At 35.0% G+C, this 25,566-nt stretch overlaps 1 protein-coding gene across 10 annotated transcripts in view; it reads left to right on the forward strand.

The window, feature by feature from the left end:
• Positions 1-25,566, forward strand: part of PCDH9 (protocadherin 9) — an 897,448-nt gene that overhangs the window by 763,733 nt on the left and 108,149 nt on the right. Inside the window, exon 6 of one of the 10 annotated variants that reach the window (XM_084876524.1) lies at positions 13,393-13,452. The exons of the other annotated variants lie outside the window; for them this stretch is intronic. Within the exon in view, the coding sequence (XP_084732650.1) occupies positions 13,393-13,439 (47 nt within the window). The 3' untranslated portion in view covers positions 13,440-13,452. Of the gene's footprint in view, positions 1-13,392; positions 13,453-25,566 lie in introns of those variants that run through there. 10 annotated transcript variants of the gene reach the window in all.

A 25,566-nucleotide genomic window follows, 5' to 3' on the forward strand; every position in this document is an offset into this window, starting at 1 on the left:
TGTATTTACTTTTTTAATCAGCTGAACAAATATGCTGTTATATTATTAACTACATTTCATAAAAGAGATAAGTAATGCCTAAGCCCATTGAGTTTCACTCTAAGTTCACACAGATAATAAGTGGCTATTTCAGATAAAACTCAGGTGAACTATTGGAAAATAACTAATGCAATTCCCATTCTGAAGACAGTCAGTGCAGTTATTAGTGAGCAACAGGAATGCTCCTAAGTCAAGCTACATATTCAAAACCCAGGAGGGATTGGCTGTTTCATCCTATGCCTAGTCACACAATCGTTTTACAGAATTTTCTGTATAAATGCTTCTCCATATTCTGGGTTTCAACCAGACCCAATTGTTTTTGTTTAGGATTAGACTCTCCAGATTATTAGCACAATGTGATATTATCAAGTGTCTCAGCATTAGGAAGACCTCCTAATTTTTCACATCCTCCTTGAATATTTATGGCTACATTTGCTTACTGGGTTGGCTTTAAGGCTAGCATTAGGGTATACTTGCTGCTATAACAATCCAAAATCTCAATAACTAAACACAATATCATTTATTTCTCCTTGTATCATTATGGGAAGTGGGTCAGAGATGAGGTTGTTGTTACCTGATTTGATAGGTTTTTTTATGAATGTGCCAGACAAGAAGAGAGAGATACAGGAGGTTTGTGTGGGGACTTTATGGGTTGGGCCTTCAAGTAGTAAACATTCATACACACATTTTATTGTTCATATCAGTCGCATAACTGGTATCCATCAGTGAGAGATAATGGGATTTTTTTTTTTATGCATGCCAAGGAGAAACAGAGAAATTGTTTTGTATTTTCAAGTAATAAATGATCTCTTTACCATTTTCCCCTAGAACTGTTTACTGATTGAAATAAGCTCCCAACTGTTATTTAGGACTGCTTCCTTTACTACTGCCTAAATGTAAATGATGTGGGATGGGAATGTCCAACTTGTTCAGATTAAATGATTTGTCTTTGATGACAAATAGTGGCCAAGGTACCTTTTTTAGTAAATAAACTTTTTTTTTTATTGAAGTAAATAAAAGTACACTTATCATAGTATACTTTCACAAACTGAACACTACCATATAAGCAGCACCAAGATCAAGAAACAGAACATTGAGAGAACCCTGAGGACAGCATAGGTGAACACCTGTGCTCACTGCCTCCCACAACCACATCAAAATCACAACTGAAATACAGAACAACCATCATCCAGAACTGTGGGAAAGCTGGCTGAGTAGAAGTACTACAACTAGAGAAGTATAGAAGAAAGTACATTGAGACTGGTAGAAGATGTGGAGGCATGGAACTGGCTGGCACCCGGGTGTGCCGCTTTTTTAATGGGGAGGGAGATACAAGTTTCCTCTTGCTCTGAGCTCTAGTGCTGGGCAAGACTCGGGGGGGGGGGGGGGGGGGCGGCGCGGAGGTGTGCCCAGACACATACAGGGAGAAACTGGACTGTCTGGTCATCAGGACAGAAATGCAGGGATGGTTCGTTCTCTTACAGATGGAGGTGCTCAAAACAGTTATTGTGCCTATGCTGGGACCTCCTCAGTGAAGGGCTGGCAGCCCTTGCTATTTGTTCCATCCTGGAGATTCCCTGAGACCCAGTCCTACCCAATTTATAACCCCACCCAAGCTGTGTGCAACAGCTTTCACATATGAATGGCCTGTCTTTTCTCAACCTAAAACCTGTCAAACAAGCTGCAGCTGGGTCAGGGAGCCCCAAAGCTATCAAAAGAAGATCCACTACCATACCAGCACCACAGCTTCACATTCCCTTGCTTCACAGCTGGGCCTCATCTGGGCACTTCCAAACCTGTTACAAAGAGGAGGAATCTGCAGATCTCGCTGTAATTCTTGCTGAGTGACCCCAGGCAGTGGCTGACTGCACCTTCCTGGTAATTGGTAATTGGAGAGGCTGAGCCACTGGGCCCTATAGTACACCTACCACACAAGGCCATTTTCTTAACTCAGGGAGACTTAGCAGCTACTCAATACATAGAAACACAGGGAAGTAGTCAAAATATGGAGACAAAGGAACATGACACAAATGAAAGAAATGGAAGAAAGCAAACTACTGGATGTAGAGTTCAAAACCACAGTTATAAGGTTACTCAAGAATCTTTTAGAAACCTCTGAGAAACTTAGTGAGACCTTCAAGGATCTTAGTGATAATGACGCCCCCCCCCACCACCAAAAAAACAAACAAACAAACAAAAAAAAACCCCGAAAAAGACCAGTCAGAAATTAAGCATACACTCATTGAAATAAAGAATGATATACAGAGATTCAACAGTAGACAAGAAGATCCCGAGAATCAAGTCAAAGATTTGAAATATGAGGAAGCAAAAACCACCCAGCTGGAAAAGCAAAAAGAAAAAAGAAACCAAAAATATGAAGATAGTGTAAGGTGCCTCTGGGACAACTTCAAGCATATCAACATCTGAATCATGGAGGTGCCAGAAGAAGAGAGAGAGAGAAATATTAAAAACATATTTGAAGAAATAATGACAGAAAACATCCCTACCTGGTGAAAGAAATAGACTTAGAAGTCCAGGAAGCACAGAGAACCTCAATCAAGAGGAATTCAAAGAGAACCACACCAAGACACATCATAATTAAAATGCCAAGAACAAAAGGCAAAGAGAGAATCTTAAAAGCAACAAGAGAAAAACATTTAGTTATCTACAAGGAAGTACCCATTCAACGATCAGCTGATTTCTCAACAGAAACTATGCAAGCCAGAAGGGTGTGGCAAGAAATATGCAAAGTGATGAATAGCAAGAACCTACAACCAAGATTACTCTATCCTGCAAAGTTATCATTCAGAATTCGAGGTCAGATAAAAAGCTTCACAGAAAAGATAAAGCTAAAGATAAAAAATTATGAACAACGAAGTGACAACAAATATATATATATATATATTTATATATATATATATATATATATATATATATATATATATATTTATATATATACAAGTGAATCTAAAAAAAAATGAATAATAAATCTGATGAACAGAATAAACTGGTGAATGTAATAGAATCAGGGGCATGGAAATGGAGTGGACTGAAAATTCTAGGGTGTGTGGGGAGTGCGGGAAGAGATGGGACAAAGATCTTATATGCATGTATGCAGTGCCTATGAATGCAGATTCAAAAAAAAGTAGCACACACACAAAAAAAAAAGAGAGAAGGAGGCGGAGGAGGAGGAGGAAGAAGAGGATGATGAGGAGGAGGAGGAAGAGAAGGAAGAGGAAGAAAAGGAAGACCATACCTAAACCAAGGAATCAGCATAAGGCTCCCTTCCTGTTTCCTTTTAGGCCATGCCTTTCGGTGAACATATGTATGGAATTATTTTAGGTACATACATAGGAGTGAAATTGTGGGGCATTTGACATGTATTTATTCAGGTTTAACACATACTACCAAGCCAAGCAATATTCCAAAGTTGTTATACTAATTTACACTCCCACCCACAGTGCATGAGACTTCTGGGTGTGCCACATGCTCCCCAGTAGTTGGTATTTTCTGTTTTTTGTTTTTTTTTCTAGCCATTCTGTAAACTTATCATGATTTTATCTATATGTCCTTGATGGGTAATATTATTAAGCATCTTTTCAGCCACAAGGTTTTCTGAAATGTGTGAAATAAATCCTAATCCTATTTAATTTTCTCTGTTTATTTTCAAAGTGTAACTTGAAATTTCAGAGGTAACCTCTGTTCTTTTATTTAAATGTATTTTTATTGATTTCATAGAGGAAAGGAGAGGAAGAGAGAGGTGGAAACATCAAATATGAGAAAGAATCATTGATTGGATACCTCCTGCATGCCCCACACTAGGAACCGAGACCCCAACTGGGCAGGTAGCCTAACCAGGAATTGAACAGTGACCTCCTGGTTCATAAATTCATTCTCAACCACTGAGTCATGCCAAATGGGCCCTCTGTTCATTATCCTCCTTGTTTTCAACAAGATGAGAATGCAAAAATTACCATAGAGTGAGATCAGCATCCTAGATCCCAGGTTTCTCAAGGAGTAATGTGAAAATAGGAACTCAATCTATTTCATCTTTTTTTTCTTTTTCTTTTTCTTTCTTTTTTTTTTTTTTTACTATACACAGAGAGAATCACCTAACCCTACTCTCACCTGAACTGGGCAGAAAAATATTTTTATTATGACTTTTCAATTCAGAAAATTTGCAGTTTCTGAAAAAGGTTCATTTTGAACATATTAGTAAAAAAATCTAAAACGCTATTGAATGAAAGTTGATCATGAAACACTGTCATAATTTTTTAACTGCAAAAAATATTGTGGTCATATATTAAGTATAAATCCTAATAATTTAAAGGGATGAAGCATAGGCCTATATTATCTTTATGTCAACACTTATGACAATTTAATAAGAATTAATGCACAGTCTAGATTTCTAAAGTCAACTCAATGTGGGAAAAATGACCTCAGAGTTAAGACTGGTCTATGATGTTGTGTTCAGAAAGAGTTCAGAACAGAGAGAGGAATAGAATTGAAAAATCTGGATTCAAACTTGGGAAAATACATCATTTTTAGAACTAAAGCTAAATTAAAACCTTTAGCAATATCCAACAGAACATCTCCATATAAATTTAAGTTAAAATAATAATAAACCAGAAAGCAAGCATGAAGTCCAGAAAAATGAGATTTATTCTCATGGTTACTAGGCAAAGATTTTTTTAATGTATCAAATTAGTTTAAGAAATAATGCCTCTGCTTTGCTGACATGCTAACACTGCCAAATATGTGAACCAGCAGAATAAAGCCTGAGAGGCTGTCACTGAAAACTAGGGTCCCAAGATAACACTACAAAGAGCACTAGAGAAAACCATCTTGTTTCTGTAGGCTGTCTCCCATTATAAACTCCAAACATGGATCTGACTTCAACCATGAGATCTGAATACAGGATTTCTTTGCTGAGCTATTCAGCTTCTTGTGAGTATCTATAGATGATTAAAACAGAAGCATTTTGTAGTCTACTATTAAAGATAACATTTTATTATTATCAGGCAATATCTACTATCTGTAGTTTCCTTTTTCTCTTAATGAATTAAATTTTAATGAATATTATGTGAAAGTACTTTGGTATATATAATATCAAAGCCCTAATGTGTGAATGAATATGAAATGAGTTAATCTTAGGGAAGTTATTAATATATCTTAAAGTATTAGCAGTGTCTTAACATATTAGTGACTTTCATACACCAAGTTGCCTCATATGATAAGAAAGCAATTAGCATGCTCCCAATGCAAGTATTATGATAAGAGTTTTATATTGAATTACATGCTCTGATAAGACCCTGGTAGTTTTCATTTAATAACTGATTTATATGTTCTAGATAATGTAGTACTAATACTCACTATGAACATGACATTAAAGGAGTAATATATTCTGTTTTTCTTTTTCCAAGTGAATTTCCACTTAAAGTGAATTAGATGTAGACAGAGTCTCTTGTCAAAAGCACCGTAACTTATCGTTTTATTTAATAATGATTAATTATACTAGCGACTTCTCCAAACTTAATTGCTGTCATTTTCTCCAACATATCCTGCAGTACAGCTTATTGAAAAAATGAGCAGTTTCCCAAACCACCTAATGAATTCCTTTGCACTTCTGTCATTTCCCTGGATTGACATTCTCCATTTGTGATCTCTACAATCTGATTCATTCTTCTAGTCTAAAGTTAAACCTTACTTCCAATGCAGCCTATACTGATTTCTAGGCATCTCCTTCTTTGGATTCTCCTACCACTTAATTCTTACATATCATTATAGCACATTTACATTATTATTGAATCATTTTTATACATCATTCTCCTTTTTATTAACTCAGAATGTGACTCATAGCCTTCTAGTATTATGGCTGGCATATCATAGAAACCTCAACAAATGATTTTGTGAATGAATGATTGTGTTATGGTCTGGCATTTAGAAAATAGCTTACAAATGAAGTTAAAATTTTGTGAACATTATTTTCAGATTATATGCATGCTATTTTTAAATTTTCATACATTTTAAGTACATGATAATTTATTGTAACATAATGATAATTCTTACTACTATAGTTCAATTGTATTGGCCTTATTTGTACTTTTATCTAGTCAACAAGCATTGATCACTGATTATGTGCTGCACACTGAATTCTACTAATTATGAAACAGTAAACACAGCAGAAATTCTCCAGTTGAATGCACCTTACTGTAGATTCAGGGAAGGCAGAATATAAATGAGTATGTGATATGTAATGTTAACCCAAGAAATTCACAGCCCTTTGACTAAGTTTAAAAGACAGTTCATTTGAATTTACATTTAAATACTGAAATTCACCTAAGAATAAGAACAAAAATTGTTTGAGATGTATTTTCTGTGTAAAATTTAGAATCCTCATAGATGTCCCAAATATTTGTCAGTTTAAAGAAATTCGGAGAGATCCATGTGAAGACCATATCACAAAAGAGAACTAGTGTCATCTGTGATCAAATTAGTTTTCTTACAGATTTGTTAGATTTCTTAAAATTCCAACTTTTTCCACATTGTTTCTTAATAATTTTACATATTTTTATTTTTATGTCCATTGTAAAGAGACATTGGATCCAACTCTCTCAACATTACTGTATTTAAGTCTTGAAAATTAATTACTGCCTCTTAACCAAGGATAATATTTCTGATTACTCTATTGATATCAAGCAACATTATCAAAACAAAAGGTAAAATAACATCATTGAAATAAAGATTGAATTTTGAAAATCTAATTAACACTCTTTCATTTTTACTGGGAAAAATGCTTATTTGTCTAATACAGCAGTTTAATATAACCTAAAATGAAAGACTTATAATTTCAATGTATGTAAAAATAACAAAGTATATTTTATCTAACTTGAATATGTGAAAATTTTATTGGGACCAATATTTAAGCTGTATTTTTAATACCTGCCATATTAATTCATCAAGTGAGATACTTAACATCAGGTTTTCAACTGCTATAAACCAAAGTGAGAGACACACTTAATATGAAGGAATAAATGTGCTAAAATGGATATTAAGAACCCATTTCTGTAGCAAATGAATTATTTATATTAGCATGCAGGCATTTTTCTCTGATCTTTATATTTGTTTATGAAATAGATAAATAGTTTGAAAAATAAGGAAGGTTTTCATTATTTCTCAAGCACATGTTAATTAAGATAATTTTCGTGAGACCATTTTTGCACGTTAAGGTTAGTTAGATTTGAAAAACTGATGAAAATAAAAGAAGATTAATTACTTAGCAATCATAAATATAAAATTTGGAAACTCCAAAGGCACAAAACTGAAACTGTTAACATTTATTCTTTTAATTAACATTTGGCAAGCTTGCTATTGCAAGTTAGTGTGATATAATTTAGTTGATGAAAATTCTAATTGACATTTAATAAGCATGTTGATTAAAATATATGTTGTTTTGTCTTCCATTTCAAATGACAATTACCTACTTAAGCATCCTTTTAATTTCACAGATTAATAAGAACTATAGAATTTTAATATTCCTTTGGCCCCAAGACCATTATTTATGTATAATTTATGGTGTATAGGATTTTCCCAACACAGAACTTGCTTCCTTGTAATAAAATAGGCATTTGCCTAAGAGCCTTAAGCCATATTTTCCTGGTGTGCACAAATCCATGTCTCAGGAGTAATTGAAGCACATTGGGAGTTATGTAATTTGTACAGGCCAGTAGGATGTTACTTAATAGATAACTACTTTGACTCAATGGTATTCACCTATTTTCCTCATTCCAAATATATCCTTCTCATTGTTTAACCACCTTCTTTGATTCTGCCTTTGTGCTTCCCTTCATGTCTTCAGTCTAATGTTCGCCTATGATAAGAACATGTGAACAGAGACAAACAGTGAGAGGGTCCCTACAGGTGAGAAGGAAGGGATCCAGTCTAGGAATTTATCCTCTATCTTTTCATCTCCAGTTTTACATTCCTCTATCCAACATCTTTCCCTCTTCTCTGGTTTTCTGTAAAGATCAATGGAAGTTACAGTTTTCCTGCTTCACTCATTGTTTCTCATATAGTCTGCATGTATCTTTCTGCTATACCTACTACCTAAAGAGGTCTCTGTCCAACTTGCCTTTCATAACAACACATAGGAAAACTTGTGAAACATCTAATTGATTTCATGAAAAGGAATGTTATTTAAGCACATCAACCATGTTATCACATTTACATTAAAATTATTAATATTTATTGCTTTGAAATATAATTAACCCTCAGTTTTGCAGATATTGATTTAATGGACTTCAGATTTAACATCCTATTAATTTTAAAATATTTTAATCAAGATTTTCTTATAGTTAAATTAACAGGTTATTGTTTGTTATTCACTGTTATTTCTAACAAATTTTAGCGAATAGGCCATAGGCAAAAGTTTCACCAACATAAATAAATATTACATATCTACAACTATAGTCTTACATACTTAAATCCAAGAGTCACAAGCTCATAAACAATGTTCACCAAATGATTATCATGTAATCACACCAAATTGCATTGGTAAGTGGTTCTGTTGTCTCGTGGAGTGACTTTCTGCAGCAGTTTTTTTAAAGTTTACCTTTATTGTATAAACTCTTACAGGTGTCCCCCTTTTATCCCCCTTGACCGCCTCCTCCACACTCATGTCCCATCCCCAGGCCTTCACTGCACTATTGTCTGTGTGACCATGGGTTAGGTATATATGGATACAAGTTATTTCATTGATCTCTTCCCTCTCCCCACACCCCTTCCTTATGAGGATCCTCAGTTTGTTCCCTACTTCCGTGACTCTGGATCTATTTTGTTTGTCAGTTTATCTTGTTCATTAGATTCCACATATAAGTGAGATCATATGATAGTTGTCTTTCTCTGACTGGCTTATTTCACTTAGCATACTACACGCTCCAGGTCTCCTCCATGCTGTCTTAAAGGGTAAGGGATCCTTCTTTTATGCAGCTGCATGTTATTTCTTTGTGCAAATGTACCACAGTTGTTCTATGGCCATACCACCCTGAACAGGCTCAATCTCATCTGCAACAGAAAAAAAAAAGTGTGCTGGCTGATGTTCCCAAGTGCATAAGCCATGTCCTAGAAGTAGGCATTAGTTTACTCTGGGAGACTTGTGAATGGGCACATTTATTAGATCTTTTCAGTATAAATTTACAGTAATACATACAGAAAACTTCTATGAAATTAAACTTTTCATACATACTTAAGTAGAATTATACAAATTAGTCTACAAAAGTAAAAATAGGTTAACTTTTTGAACATAATTATTTGGAAAACCTAGTATATAATATAAAGCACTTTCAACTTTAAGGGACCCCCCTTACCAGAATTGGTTCCTTATGCTGAGGTTTTACTGCACCCGTGCTCTACTTCCCTCAGGTAAATCATCTCAAGTCTCAACATCATGTTGTCACAAATTCCCAAGGGAAGATATAAGCAGCCTTGTTTTCTCATATTCTATTAAGCCTGTTAGGCTGCTATATTCATTGGATGGTTTAGACATGGAAATGCTATAATATTTCATTTTATTTAAGAGTTCTGTGTAGATAAATTTACTTAACTATAAATATTCAGATAATAAGTATCATCTGCTTTATTTGCTACTATTTTTTTCTACTACAATAAATATGCAGAAGAAACTTATTTAAATAAACCAATATTTGCCTAAATGTAAAATACAGTATTCACCAAAGGAAAATTTGTAATTTTATAATATAATTAAAAACATAGCTAACATAAATTATTACTGTTTGAAGCATCTTCCTGGAAACTATTTGGAAGTACAAAATTGAATATAATGAGTGGTATTGTTAATAATGAGAACCGACAACATTAGAAATTTGCTCATTGACTAACCTGGCTTGGCATTCCACTTGTCTAATTTTAGTAGTCTATGAAATTATATCGGAGAGAATGAAGAGACACAAATCCTAATGAATCTCAGAAGGCATAAGTGCAATTGTCATGATCTTGCAAAGCCTCCTTCCACCTTGGCAATACTTTCATAAGATAATGTGTTTGTGAATGTCTTAGTTTTGAAATACAAGACATTGAAATGAAAGCCTTTTAGGTCTACTTTGATAGTGATGAAGATTGAGTTATCACATATTGACAAACCCTTGTAAAAACTGGTGTTTGAATAGCAATATAATAAGAATCTTAAATTATATGTTAATATTATATGTAATACATATCCTTTGTGGACTTACAATTCTAAAAACTGTATTATTGATAAATCAACATAAATCATGGAATAGGACCATGGAGCATCCTATCTAATAAAGAGGGAATATGCAAATTGACCATCACTCTGCCAGAAGGTGGCAGTGCCTATAGCCACAAGATGGCGGTGCCCAGTCCTCTCAGCCCTGCTGGAGTTCCACAGTCCCAGGGGGGCAGCTGCTGAGAGTGGGCAGCATGACTGGCCTGACAGAATGCTTGCCTTATTGCTTCAGTGACAAGGCAAGCGTTCCACCCCAGCTGCAGAGAGCCTCTGAGCAGCAGGCATGAGGCAACCGGAATGGAGTGAGGGACACGATGGCCCTCTGGCCAGGGAGGGCAGTTGGAGGCCATAAGGCCAGTGGGGGGGGGTGGTTGTTGGGTATGAGCATGCTGGCAGGGAGGGGCAGTTGGGGGCGAGCAGGACAGCAGGCAGAACGGTTAGGGGAAATCAGGTAGGCAGGTAGGTGAGCAGTTAGGAGCCAGCAGTCCCATATCGTGAAAGGGATATCCAACTGCCAGTTTAGGCCCGATCTCACAGGGAGATCCCCTGGCAATTAGACATCCTTTGAGGGGTCCCAGATTGGAGAGGGTACAGGCTGGGCTGAGGGACAACCCCCATGCACAAATTTCATGCACCAGGACACTAATAGTGGAATACAGATTATTTGGTTTTCCATCTCACCTCTGTCATTTACTAGCTTTGTGATTTTGATCAGTTTATTCAACCTGTTGGTCAATTTTTGATGTTGTAAAATTGAGATATTAATACTTACTTCATACAACCAATGTACTATTTTAGCTTATGTATATAGAAGGTGTTAAATACATATTAACACATCTTATCAATTAAATAAAAATATACTCAAATTTAGCTCCTTTGAATAAGAATGTAGGATAATTTATAAACTATTATAGAAAGACCTGGACTGAATGAAAAATCACACTTCCTATTTCCGTGGACCTGCATGCATACATTACCATCAAATTTCTTGAGAAGAGATCCTGTTAAGATGTGGCAATTCCCATTTTATTGAAACAGTGTTCAAAGGTTATTAATGAACTCACATTAAGAAGATAGGCTTCATATTTACACTGAAGCTCTGCAGGTTTATTTGTGACAGATGAATTGCCACAACATATATCCCCTTATGATTTAGAAATTAATAGCTCAAATTTATGTCCAGCTTTGAAAGAAGATTGCTTTATGCCAGTGCCCCAGAATATTTGTGCTTCTGCTGTATTTTGAGTTGGCTCCCATTGCTGTACTTTTCTCACTGCATTTTAAATGACAGTATACATGGATGGTATGACTCCTTTCAATTCAGTTCATTCAGCAACATTCCAAGATTGCCATGTGTCAGCAATAACAGGAGTCAAAGATATTATTGTCCACTATCGCAGTGTGATAGCAGGGTGAGGAATCGAGGAGAAACCCTTTATGGCAAGATCCAGTTACCATTTTGGTGTTCTTTATATACTGAAACAGGACCAACACTTGGTAACGTTTGCTGAATGGACAAATGAATATACTATATTATTGTATATTTGCTAAAGTATTGGAAGGATTTAACAACATTTAAAAAATGCATCCTTCACTCTCCTTCATAGACTACTCAGAGACAGAGTTTGCAGCTGTGAGGCAAATAGGGAAGCTAGTGTCTCATTCTCTCTGCTTTTAGTCTCGCTTCTTCTTATTCTGACCCAAATTTATTATATTTATTGATGTTGAATTGCGCCCTTAATGTATACTAAATGAAAGAGTTAAGTTAAAAAAAAAAAGATGTGTAGCATGCTACATTTTTTTAAAAGTGTGTGAGCATGTCATTTATTAGTAAAGATATAGGTGCATATAAACAAGAATGCTGATTATAGCTGCCACTGTATTGTTGAATTCAGTAATCTTTATTTCTCTGAGTGTTTGTGAAAGCATATATTAATTTTATAAATAGAAAAAAAAATAAGCTACTTTAAAACTGATACTTAACTTTGACTAGAAACAGTGTAAATTAACCAAAGTGTATGGACTTACAACAATCTACATACAAGAGTGCCCCTTTGGCCATCTAGAGTATGGTAGGGGCCTTAGTCCCTTATATACTTACCTCACTGGGGAAGGGGAGAAATCTATGAAGGTGTATTTGCTTTGTGTCACTAGCATGTGCATGCCCTCAATTAGCTCTGAAATGCTGAGGAAGATCTGATCCTAACTTGCCAACCTCACCATTGGTGTCAATACTTTGAGGTAGTGTCCTTGACTATCAACAGCAAGCCTTGCTGTGCACTTGTCTGCTAGTGATTCAAAACAGTTGACCTCAGTTTTTAGAACTTTTAAAATAACCAGCAAAACTTTTTTTTCTACTTTTCATTTAGCTTGAGGCCATTGTTCTGTGTCCTTCTATCTTCTGACATTATGAATGATGGCCTTCCCTTATTCACACGGTTACCTTGAACATATTTATAGACCAAGTTCAGATCCCTCTGAGGGAGTTTTTCAATGTGTACTCTTCAGGCTCTCCACCAAACCTACTTTTCCAACATTTTTATTGTAGCAAAAGTGTTCTGTATTGGGTAACTCTGGATAGTTGTCTTACCCCCTGTGGGTGCAAAACATAAAACTTCTAAAAGAAAATTAAAACATGAAAAAAAGTCAATGACAAAACAAGTTTTTTTTTTAATTGTTGTTCACCTAGTCATCATTACATATTACATAATTTATTTTTCCTTAACCAATTCAAGGTAGGTTTTCTCTCTAGGTGTGATTTAAGTTCAGGTAATATTTATGGTTTATATATTCTACTGACTATTCTATGGTTGAAAAAAGGATAAATAGAACTATGGGTTCTACTGCTCTCACTAGATTGTATTAACACTTATGAGTCCCAATTCTCTGGTTATGGGAGGGAATAGTTTTTCATTTATGTGATGAATTTAACAGAAAGAATCATTTTTCTATTACCTGTTGAATAAATGAAAGTATGCATGTGGCAAATTTGATCATTTTCTTTCATAATCCATATTTAATAAAAATGTTATGATGGACATATTTATAATTAAGTAGACTATAACTTATTTTTCATTAATTACATTTAGGTGTATGTCTTCATTTCTTCTTGCTGATGAGGTTTGATGGACATTAAAATTCTTAATAAGCTTCAGAAATCATCCTTGTCTCTTCTGCAAAGAGTAAATGTACGAGACTTTTTAAAAGATACTTTTTTTTCCTTTGGTATACCACCCACATATGTCCAACGTTTCTCAATTTATGATAAATACTAGTTATTCTAACCAGAATGATTCTGTGTGTGTGTGTGTGTGTGTGTGTGTGTGTGTGTATACTAATAAAAGGGTAATATTCTAATTAGACCAGGAGATCTTCTGGACATCCATCCCAACAAAGCCATGGTGACAGGGCTGAGGCCGAGGTGGTTAGGTGTGATCAGGCCAGGAGGAGAGAGCAGTTGGGGGCAATCAGGCCAGAAGAGGGACAGTTGGGGGTGAGCAGGCCAGCAGGTGGGCCAATTGGGGGCTAGCAGGCCAGTGGGGGGAGGGGGCAGCAGACCAGCAGTGGGCAGTTGGGGATGATCAGGCCAGCAGGGGTGCAGTTGGGGGCAAGCAAGACTGTGGGGGGTAGATGAGGGTGAGCAGGCTGGAAGGCAGAATGGTTAGGGGCGATCAGGCAGGCAGGCAGGTGAGCGGTTAGGAGCCAGCATTCATAAATTGTGAGAAGGATATCCCAGATTAGAGAGGATGAAGGCCAGGCAAAAGATAGCCCAACATGCACAAATTTCATGCACTGGGCCATATATATATATATATATATATATATATTTAATGCTATAGTAGATAATCTTGGTGACCTGAAAATATATAGACCTAGTCCCTTCCTCTATTCCTAAGATGTAATTTATGCATTCAGAGAATGCATGACTTAACATGACTCTTGCAGAACAAAGGCATATTCACAAGCTTTTTTTTCTTTCATTTTCTGGAAATAGAATAAACACTGCAGCCATTGGGCTAAATGTCTTTACTACAAAGATTAACATAAAAGTATTTGATGATATTAAAAATAAACATATAGCCCTAGCCAGTTTGGCTCACTGGATAGAGATTCGTTGGCCTACAGACTGAATGGTTGAGGGTTTGATTCCTATCAAGGGCACATGCCCAAGATTGTGGGCTCAATCCCAAGTAGGGGGTGTGCATGAGGCAGCTAATGATTCTCTTTCATTATTGATGTTTCTATCTCTCTCTCCCTCTCCCTTTCTTTCTGAAATCAATAAAAATATTTTTTAAAAATAAAAATAAACATATACATAATTTATTAGCTCTATTTTGATTGTGTTCTGGCTTTATTATCGGGAAAGTGAGTTACACACTCAGTGAGATCAGAAGTTACTGAGCCAGTCTAAAATATACATCTGCTGAACCATTAAATATTGTAACTTCAGAAAGCAAAAAATAAATAAATTTGACTGTAAACAAAGTGTCAAACCTTAATGTTCTTTTTCTGAATGTCTCTCACAAAGCTCTTTAGGCAGGAAGAACAAGTGCTGTTTGAGAGTGGAAAATATTCAAAGAAGATATATAATGCAATATTCATATTTTTTGTGTCGGAAAGCAAGTGCCATAAATTGATGAACATAATAAAACCTCAGATTTTTTTTATTTCACATTCTTATTATGCAGACTAGTCAATGTGTTCTAAAAGATAAACATTGTATTTGATATCATATGACCATCCTGGTGCAAAAATACTATTTCTTTAGTAAATGAACTGTGATTATGTGTGTTGCTTTTAGGTATAATTGAAAGTAATATTGATGAAGTTTCCAGGTATCTATTTATTTAGTTTATGTTTTACTACTCAAATAAAGATTGACTAGTATAATCCTAGGTATTGCTAAAATCTTAGTCTTAGATTTAGTCTTAGGCCTCCTATCTGCAAACTCTAGGGAAGCTTACTGAAAAATTAAAGTTTACTGAAAAATTAAATAAATTGATGAATCTGATCATGTAATGACCTTTTTCTTTCTCTTCTTCTTATGTGTGTGTGTGTGTGTGTGTGTGTGTGTGTGCGCTCGCGTGCCTGTATTTGTTTTGGTAATATAAACATTTGGGCCAACGTACAAGGACTACAAATACTTCTAGGCAAGCAGAAGTAAGCAGGGTTATGCTGTGAAATACTCTCACTTCATCCAGTCTAGGTCTACATTTTGTTCTCTGTTCCCTTTATGGATGATACAGTCTCAGGGTTAGAGGAGAGACCATGTGTACAGGTCGTCTGGAAGTTAGTTTCTTTCCGTACTACTCTCAAATGGTCTTCCACACCATGTTTGAATAACTCCAGGGGGAAAAAGTCATTCTTCCTCTAAAAAACTTGGTGTTCTTAGGCTTGCTTGCATTAAAGGCTTTTTGTTTTTGTTTTTGTTTTTGTTTTTTAGGAAAATGGAACAAAAGTTCATCTTATCATCATCACACACTTATCCCATTCAGAATACTATGTAAAAAGTGTGCTATTTCACCTACATTACAGCACTTGTAATATAAATGATACTGTTTTTCTCCTAATGCCTATCTCCTTCTGTTGTTAGTGTAAATCCCTATATCATTCAGACTCTTTTCTTAGATGTATCTCCTGACACTTTCTCTTTGTCTTCCCTTTCTCACTCAGAGGTGCATACAGTAATCATAATGGTTGAAAACAGAAGAGAAGCTAGACTATTAACTTTAGTGCAGCAGACAAAATCCTATGGGTGGAGCCTACAACTTTGCTAATGCATGTTGCCTCTGCCAACCAGGCCACATACAGTTGGGCTTCTTATAAACCTGGACCTTATCAAGTACACACCCATGAAAACTCCCTGCTGATAAGCTCTGTTTGCTCAATTTAGTAACTAATAGAGATTTGGGTCAATGTGCATTATAATTGTAATTTCTGAAAACAATGTCCATCCAAGGACATTAGTTAAGTTAATTTTAGGAAACTACGAAATTTAAATTTGATATTTGAAAGAAGGAAGGGATAATATTACAACTTGAGATCTCCTGCAAAAATGGTAGACTTTTGGAGTCCTGGGTATGATCTAAAGAAGAATTTGCAGAAATTCATATGATAAAAAAACAAACAAACAAACAAAAAAAACAACCCCCCCCAAAAAAAAAAACAAAAAAAAAAACCAAACACCCCAACAAACTAGCAGTAACTATTAAAGCAGCTTGGGATTCATTGAAGCAACAACACTTAGAACTTGGCAAACGAGGCATTCCTCTGGCTTCACATCTGTTAACATTTTTGCTGTAGTCTACATTTCCAAGAGAAGCCAATAAAAATTCCCGACAGTAGTCAGGAAATATTCTGAAGAGCTTACACATTACAAGTCCTTCGCATAATATGTCATTTTTGAAAAAAGAGAAGTACTATGTGATTTTATTTGAATTAATTTACAACCTCCCAATATACTAAGACAACAGTCTTATATTTGCACTTTTACATGATTTATCTTTTAGTATCAAAACCTGATATATGAGTTATGCTTCTTTCACTTTCCTTAGTGTCTATTATTATTGTATAATCTCTTATTTTCCATGTCTCTTACTTCCTTGGTATTCTTATCTATCTGTCTTTGAGATGTGATAGCCTCATTCTTCAATGTTGAATGAGGGTGGGCGGGAAATGTAAAGTGGCTTCTGAAGAGAGACAGCAAAGGATAAGGGAACTTAAGATAGCACATGATAGAGCTTTCTATAGCTAAATAATCTGACAGTTGTTTTACACTGGGTACTACCTAACCAATTACGATAAAATTTATTTGTGGGTGGTGGGAAATTATAGCTGTGGACTGTACACATGAAGAGATGGCATTTATCATAATGTGGACAGAATTGCAAGTGTGGCAATGTAGAGTGTGTGGTCAATGAATCTGAAGTGTTTTCTGGAACAGATGGATTTTGGAGAGGCATTTTGGCAGATGCTGTTTCCATTGTAAACACTCTCTTGAGCTTTTAGTTCGTAGCACAGCTATTTTCATTTAAACAAGAAAAGCATAGTTAGGGGAGAATGAGGAAAAGCAGTGGAAGGTGAAAATAATGGAGGAGGGTCTGAGTTTTGTTTGGTATTGAGTATCTTTAATATTAATGCTAGTTCTTTTTAAATAATTAATTTCAAAAAATGTATTCAGCTTTCCTGTTTCAAATGTTTAATCCCAGATATGGCATTTGGCTTTATCCAGTGTCATCAATTTCTCATTCACATTTTTAGCATCAAAATTCCCATCTATTAATACCATATAGCTAGCTAAGAAGTTATGTCCATCTTCTGACCAATGAAAGCTCTTTAAATAGTGTATTTTTTATACTTTCAGATGTCATATTTGTCCTATTTTCATAAATCTAGTCATTCACAAGGAAAGTGAATCTGCATTTGGATTTGTTTATGCATCCATAACATTCTGAAATTTAATGGATTTTGAAATTTAAATCTGTTTATTTTCTAGGGGCAAAATTAAAAAGTATGACATAGTAGTTTTCATGTAGAATATTACACTTCCAAAGCTGACAACAAAATTATAGTGAGAAGAATTGTATGAGTAATTTGATCACATGAGAAAGTCTTATATTTCAGAAATAACATATGTTCCACATTTTCAGCAACATTTAGTGGTTTCTTACAGCTGCTGGACTTAATTAACCACTTTCATAGGCCATACAGAGCTCAAGTGCACAAAGCAAATATTTTTATATTTTCATAAAGTTAAAATAAAAAGATCTTCTTCAAGATTATAAAGTCATTCATAACCGCCCTGGTGAATTTTGTCATACCAAATATTCTCTAACAAAAAAAGGGAACAGTTGCAAAAAGCTACATACTCTCCTTTCTACCCAAATTATAATGAACCTAAGGCTGGCTCCAGAGTCTCACAAAAACTTTGAATAACTAGACACCGTGTTACAGGGGAGACAAGGAGACCTGGGTTCTTGTCTTTTTGAAAGACATATTTCAACCAAGAGACAAAGTGTGGCAAAGTAAGTAAGAATTTGTTGGCCACAGGAAAAATATATACTTAGAACCGTGAAACAAGGAAGAACATAGAAGTAACAGAGAGCCCAGGCTGGGCTGCTTTGGCTCACTGAGAACCAGAGAAAAGGGGGCCTTGGAGACAGGTTCAGGGGGTTAGCCTGGGACAAGCTGCAGCTGCCCATTGCTCCCTGGATTGCAAGTCTTGTGGGGTCTCTTAGAGGAAAGCAAGGGGGAGGAATAACAAGGGCGTGCCTGTTCCCTTGGGGGAGAGCTCGCACTAAGTCCTTCATCCTAAGCATATTTTCCCGTATCTTTTAGGAGAGGTAGCAGGGGAGGATCTCAATAGAAAATTCATCAGATTGTCAGGTGTGCTCTTTCAGGATCATGGTCTCCACTGATTGGTCAGCCTGGGCAGGTGGTCATTAGTCAATGCAGATGGCTCTGAGGCAGGCACACCATCACTTGTCTGGTTTTACAGATTTTCTGAGCCTGGAGCTGAAATACATCTGAGGCCTACATGTTGTCTTTAGGGAGGAAAAGATTGGGGGGTCTAAACTGCATGACTAATGATATGGACAATCAGGGGTCCAATTGTATGACCAGTGATATGTTAGGGGAGGAGAGGTTACCTTGGGGGCAAGGTTCTTGTTTCCTAGTTGAACCTCTTGCTAAGCATCCAGAACTCTGCCCTGGTGAGTTTCTATACCTGGTCCATCATCCTTGCTCTGCTCATGTCTGTCTAACTGCCTGAAACACTACTTTATTCTATAAGAGCTGTAAAATGTGACATATGCCAAAGTAAATAACTATCGTAGTTAAGTCAGCATCTCCACAATTTTGTAGAAAACCAAACCCATTTGTTTATTTTCATTGCAGCTGAAAAACACTGACACATGAAAGCAAGTTGATCAAATCTGTTCCAAATTGCAGAGTGAAATTTAAAGTGTTAGGAAAGAGATGAAAATAAATGAACTGAAATGTATGTCTTCGATTTTTTTTTTCAATATAGTCTTATTTTTAGTCTTTTCAGGTAGAAATGTATTTTTCCTTTTATGTTCATAGAATTAAGAAAATCCCCCTTTTATATATTAGTCTACAATAATTTTATGTAGAAAAGAACAAACATATATTTCAAGACTAGATACCAAAGGCACCAGAAACTGAACATGTGAAGATGCAATAGGAGTTAACTTGGTAATACTTTTTGCAGGTTTGCCCCATGTTATAAATCAGTAATTACATACACCATTACAATTTTTAATTAAATGTTTATTGTTGAAAATATTACAATTTTCTTCATCCATTGACCCCTGCAAGCCAGCCCCCAGCTCCTACCCCAGACCTTCACCATAATTAAAATTTTTATTCTCAACTTATTACAAGTTGAGAATCCGAACAAGGATTTTTCAAATAAAAATAGTTAAATCTTTGATTATTTTTGGAATAGATAATTGAATCTAAAATGAATATATATGGCTCAGTTATTAAATATTAAATTTGATGTATATAGATTCATAGATATTCATTGAAAAATACATGAATAAACAATTATGAACCTACTAAAGTTTTAATGATTTCATATTATAGTGTATTTAAGTACAATTATGAGCACTCACATTTTTTCCTTATGTTGTGACAGTTTAAGTCAGTTAAGACGAATATGTAGATGTCAACTTGCAAAGTAATGTACTTAGAACTAGGCACATGATGCTTGTTAAAAGTACCTAACAAGGTTTGTTAATCCAAGTCTCAGCAGACTCCACTGAAAATATTCTTCCATGGGGGTCAAAAAAAAAAAATCAATAAAATATATTAAAAAAAAAAAGAGAAAAAAAAAGAAAAAAAAAAGAAAATATTCTTCCATGCATAGTTGCTGAAAATAACGAATTATAGTCACTCTTTGTGTTCATCTTAAGCTTTGTCTTCAACTTTCTCTATAAAATGTTTTAGATTTTCAAAGCAGCAATTTTCAATCTATGTACAGCAAGAATTTTTAAAACATGGAATACTTTACCATTTAGTCAGGTATACTAGTCTCTTTACCCTTAGATTATTAAAAAAAAAAAAATGACAACAGCCAACACAACAATAGCCATCCAGTGTGAATGAGTCTAAATTATACCTGCGGTCTTTTAATTTTATTTATTTATTTTTTTCAGATCAGCAAAAAAAATATTTTTGGTGTGCTGCAGAATTTTAGTAATTAGTTTATGTATTCCATGAGATGAAAAAGGTTGAAAAATTACTGGTCAAGCCCTAGACAGTTATGCTCAGTGAGTAGAGTGCTAGCCTGCAGACTGAAGGGTCTCAGGTTCGATTTTGGTCAAGGGCACATGCCCAATCTGTGGGCTCGATCCCCAGTAGTGGGCGAGCAGGAGTTAGCTGATCAATGACTCTCTCTCATCATTGATGTTTCTATCTCTCTCTCCCTCTCCCTTCCTCTCTACAATCAATAAAAATATATATTTTTTTAATTACTGGTCAAGAGCAATTTACCACATCCAGGCTGTAGTTCACTCAGCATCATGCCAGATCATTTTTTAAAAAATATATTTTTATTGATTTTAGAGAGGAAAGGGGAAGGATAAAGAGAGAGAAACATTAATGATGAGAGAGAATCATTGACTGGCTGCCTCCTGCACACCTCCTACTGGGGATCCAGCTTGCAACACTGGAATGTACCCTTTATTGGAATCAAACCCTGGATCCTTCAGGCAGCAGGCCAAACCAAATCAGCTAGGGCAGGCCAGATCATTTTTACTCAATTAACAAGATCAAAATTGGAAGGGGCCAAAGGCAAGCAACTAAAAAACTAGAAATGAATGCAAGTTTGGATAGGAGGCTTGGTTCAGAAAGGAAGAAAAGAATGTAAATGAATAGCATTGATTATTCAGTTATCTGATTGTATCTTGTGTTTAGGACACCAATTATCTTTCTCTACTGATGGAAAAGAATGTTTAAAATTAAATAAGAAACTAATTTATACACAATAATAAATGGCTGTAAGAGTTCTCTGATAAATGTAATAGCAAAATAAATAAAATGTCCCTTCCAAAGAATGATGCATTGCAAAAAAAAAAAAAAAAAAAAAAAAAAATCCATCTGTCTTTCCTGGCTTACATTTATGCTAATAAAGAAAGGGACTGTTGGTTATGTCCTTCCTAATACACAATAACTGGGTTTTGAGTGTAATTTGAACAGATTTATAACCCTTCATATGTGCTATCAGATTAAACTTGACAGTTCTGTATGGACCTGCTCCCAGGAAAAGCTCAATAAGCAAGAAATTATTTGTTTTGGGTTTATATGTATCTATGTATGTAATGGAATTTGCTTGTTTTTTAAGGGAGAGTTAACTACTTGAAAATACTCTGCTGGGTGCTATTTCTGTTTCAATGAGAGCGTCCCATATTATAGAGAGTAATATTGGAATTCAATATCCATTGCCACAATATAAATAGCTATCTGGATCGATATTGAAATAAAAACCATTCAGAGAATGTTGACCTTAAGTGAATAAAAGTTGTACACATTTCAGAAGAGAAATCCATTGTTTATATATACACATATTGAATTTCTCTTCCACTCTGCCTCCAATGTGTTTATTTTAGAATATCTATCTATCTGTCTATATCTATCTATCATCTATCTATCTATCTATCTATCTATCTATCTATCTATCTATCTCTTTATCTGTTTATCTTCAGTGATCAAAGTCAGGTATGTTAGCCAGAACTTAAATTAGACAAGCCATCATTTCAGGTATTTTTCTATAACATTTTAAGCAAAGGTAAGTGATATATTTTTTTTTTAAATCACTGTACCAAGAAGCCATTATTCAATCCATCCTATTTAAGGAAAGATTTCCACAGACATGGATTTTAGCCTTTATGTAGAACTTTCTAGCGAACATATTTTTCCCAATGATATGACTAAAGGATACCAATTATAAGTAATAATCTAAGTTTTGGACATTTATGCATCAAAATCTCAAAATAAAAAATAAAATATATTATTGATGAATATTTATATATATATATATATATATATATATATATATATATATATATATATATATAAATTTTACTTATTACCATTGTAGGAATTAACAGAAAGACTTGTTTCATTTTTTGAAAAACTTTGTTAGCATTTAGGTATTTTATTGTTTTCTTGAACTTGTAGATTTTAGTTAGATCATCTTTTTTAAAAATACTTTTTTTATTGATTTTGGAGAGAAAGGGATAGGGAGAGAGAGATAAAAACATCAATAATGAAAGGGAATCATTGATTGGCTGCCTCCTGTACACCCCCTACTGAGGAACTAGCCCACAACTGGGGCTTGTGTCCTTCAGAGGAATTGAACCTGGGACCCGTCAGTCCCCAGGCTAATGCTCTATCTACTGAGCAAAACCAGCCCATGCTTTATTTAGTCCATCTTACTATTCATATAGCCTATTTATTACCAGGAATTTTACCAGATTGCTGGCAACAGAAGCAGAAAAAAAAAAAAAAAAGATTACTAAAAATATTTCATCTTCTTTAAGGAAAAAAAAATAGCATTTTATCTTCCATTAAGGTTGCTGATGCTAAAATTAAGCCAAAATAATTGTATGATTCCAACTCATCATTTATTCAGAAGGCCCTGAGTCAGTGGATGCTATTCACCTGTTCACTTAGACCTTTAGGTTCCAATTCTTTGCAACATGTCTGTCCTGCAGGAGCTAAGCTGCTCATCAAAAGGTTTAGGTAAGACTGCAGTGGCTGGCCAGCTTCCAAATCTCTGGTCTTCCCCTTTTCTGGAACACCGAAATCTCCTTTTGAATAGGAACATCTGGCCCTGAAAGTGGCCAAAATAAGTAAGCAACATAATCAGAAAGGGACATTAATACAAGCTGTAGTTTCCACTGGCCACTCAGAAATATTCAGCATTACTTGTGGGATTACAGCGAGTCATTAGTTGCATGTGATTATAATTTCCTATTCTGCACTGTTCCAAAAGAAATTTGAATACAGCCACAGTTCTGGCCATTGTAAAACTGTGTTAGAATGCTAATCCTTACGTGGAGTACCACATGTACATTGCAGGCTTCCTTCAAATGTCATTCACCGAATGCCATGGAGCTTCTTTAAAAAAAATAAATTCTGAAATACAATTTTTATTTCTCTATTTCCATTATTATCATTACATATGAAAATAAATGCTGAGGCTACTTTTCTCACACTTGGCAGATACATCTTATTACTTGATGTCCAAGTTGAAAATGTAAAGATGATTTCCCAGGTGAAGCAAGTTTTAGCCAACCATCTGCTTAGGAGAGGGAAAGGCAGACAGAGCTCATTCTTAGCTGCTGCTGCCTTCTCACTGCTGTTAGGCGGCAACTGGGAACCTTAAAATAGTATTTCCAGGTTTAACTTTCTAGATAATGGAGGAGGCATATGCGTCTTCCAGAGATTTGGGGCAGGACGGCTTGCACTTAGACCAGTGGGAGTAACTAATTTATTAGGTGCTGACGCTGATGAATGCCATAGATGGGAGCACAGATGTCACCAGACTGTCCTGTTTTCCATCCTGCATTCATGATTCAGCAATGAAGCCTGAGATGATATTGACTATAGGGATCACCTGGAAATCTAGGTCTAGACTTTAATGTTATTATACCTGGATTGTTCAACAGAGTAAATTAACAAATTTTAGGATGGATATGTTAGAAAAAACTAGTTTGGTGCTGACTACAAATTAAAGGAATGTCTAAAGAAAATATAAATTCTGGAGCTAAAGAATCTGCAATGATGTCCACATGTGGAAAATGTTGGTAACTTTATAGTTTAGATGAGCCCAATTGTGGAAAAGTATTTCTGGCATTCCAGAGTCTGCCTTTGCAACATATACTTTAAAAGGAAAAAAAAAAGTGCAAATAATACAAATAATGCTTAAGACCAGGGCAATATTAACTGAAGACATAAATATGATATATAAAGCTAGGTTTTGGAATGTAGCAAATATTTAAATCATGTTTTTAAAAGCCATTCATAGGAAAGGAACATAATGTTGAAAATGTTTTCCATTGAAATATAAAAATACTATAAGTCCTATATTTACTTTCTGATATTTTCATGCTTCCTGTCTCCTTTTCATCATTTATCAACGTCTTTGTGGCATTCAAGAATTAAATCTCTCTGCTTCTACCCTATCTGGTCACACATGTGCTCATCCTCATTTTAATCTCTTCCTCTCTCTCCCTGACCTCCTATCCTCTTCCTTTCTGTCTTCTTTCCATTATATCCCTAATCCTTACTTATAAAGGATTTCTATACCATCTGCTTTACTTCACAGAATATCTTAAATATGTTTCTATATTTTGAAGTAGGAAGGTTTACTTTTTCCATTATATGTTGGTATAGTATTTTCTTTTCCCCAGAGAAACTCAAAGGCTAATATTTATCAAGTGAAGCAGAAATAGTCATGTTGAAACAGGATAATGTTTGCTCTTTAATGCCATTTAACTTAAACCTGCTCAATGATTTAGTGTGCATGACCTTCATAATTACAATTTGGGGAGGAAAAAAAAAAGATAAGAAGGGGGAGAGGAAAAGTATATGACTTTCTATGTTGTATCCAAAACTCAAAGCACTAAGACATTCACCAGGATGTATCCAAATGTTGAAAGTAGGTTCTACTATTTATCTCAAGTAATATAAATCAAAACCATGAGTAACAATTATGTTTTTCTCTCTCCAGGGTGTTAAAGAATAGAAGCCAAAAGCATACCTATGTGTTTCATTTTGTATCCTTTATTCTATCTTATACATCCCTTGTGGTTTTTTTTTTTTTTTTTTTTTTTTTTTACAGCATTTGTAGAAAAACAGTGATTTTTGTCATGTTTACAGCATTTTAAATTCTATATTCCCTGTCAAGAAAATGATAAATGTGGGCAATTTGCAACTAGCCATGCCCTGCTTCTTGCTGCTCTTCTGTCCTTCAGAAGTGTCCCCTGACAAGAAAGGATCTGTTGCAATTCTGAATATATGCACTTGAACTTTGCTTAAGGTCCGAATTGTGTGTCTCAATTCTGCAATTCGCTGCGTTCTAGTGACCCTGACTTTATTTTCTCTAACATTGTTTAAAATATTGAATATGATAGACTACTTAGATAAAACTTGATTAAATTAGTACATGTAATTTAATTATGTTAAGGGAGTCATCCGAGGGACAGTTTGTTTCTCTTCTACCAGAAATTGTCATG

Source organism: Pipistrellus hanaki, assembly GCF_964339955.1.
Source record: "Pipistrellus hanaki genome assembly, chromosome: 3".
Taxonomy (NCBI): Eukaryota; Metazoa; Chordata; class Mammalia; order Chiroptera; family Vespertilionidae; genus Pipistrellus; species Pipistrellus hanaki.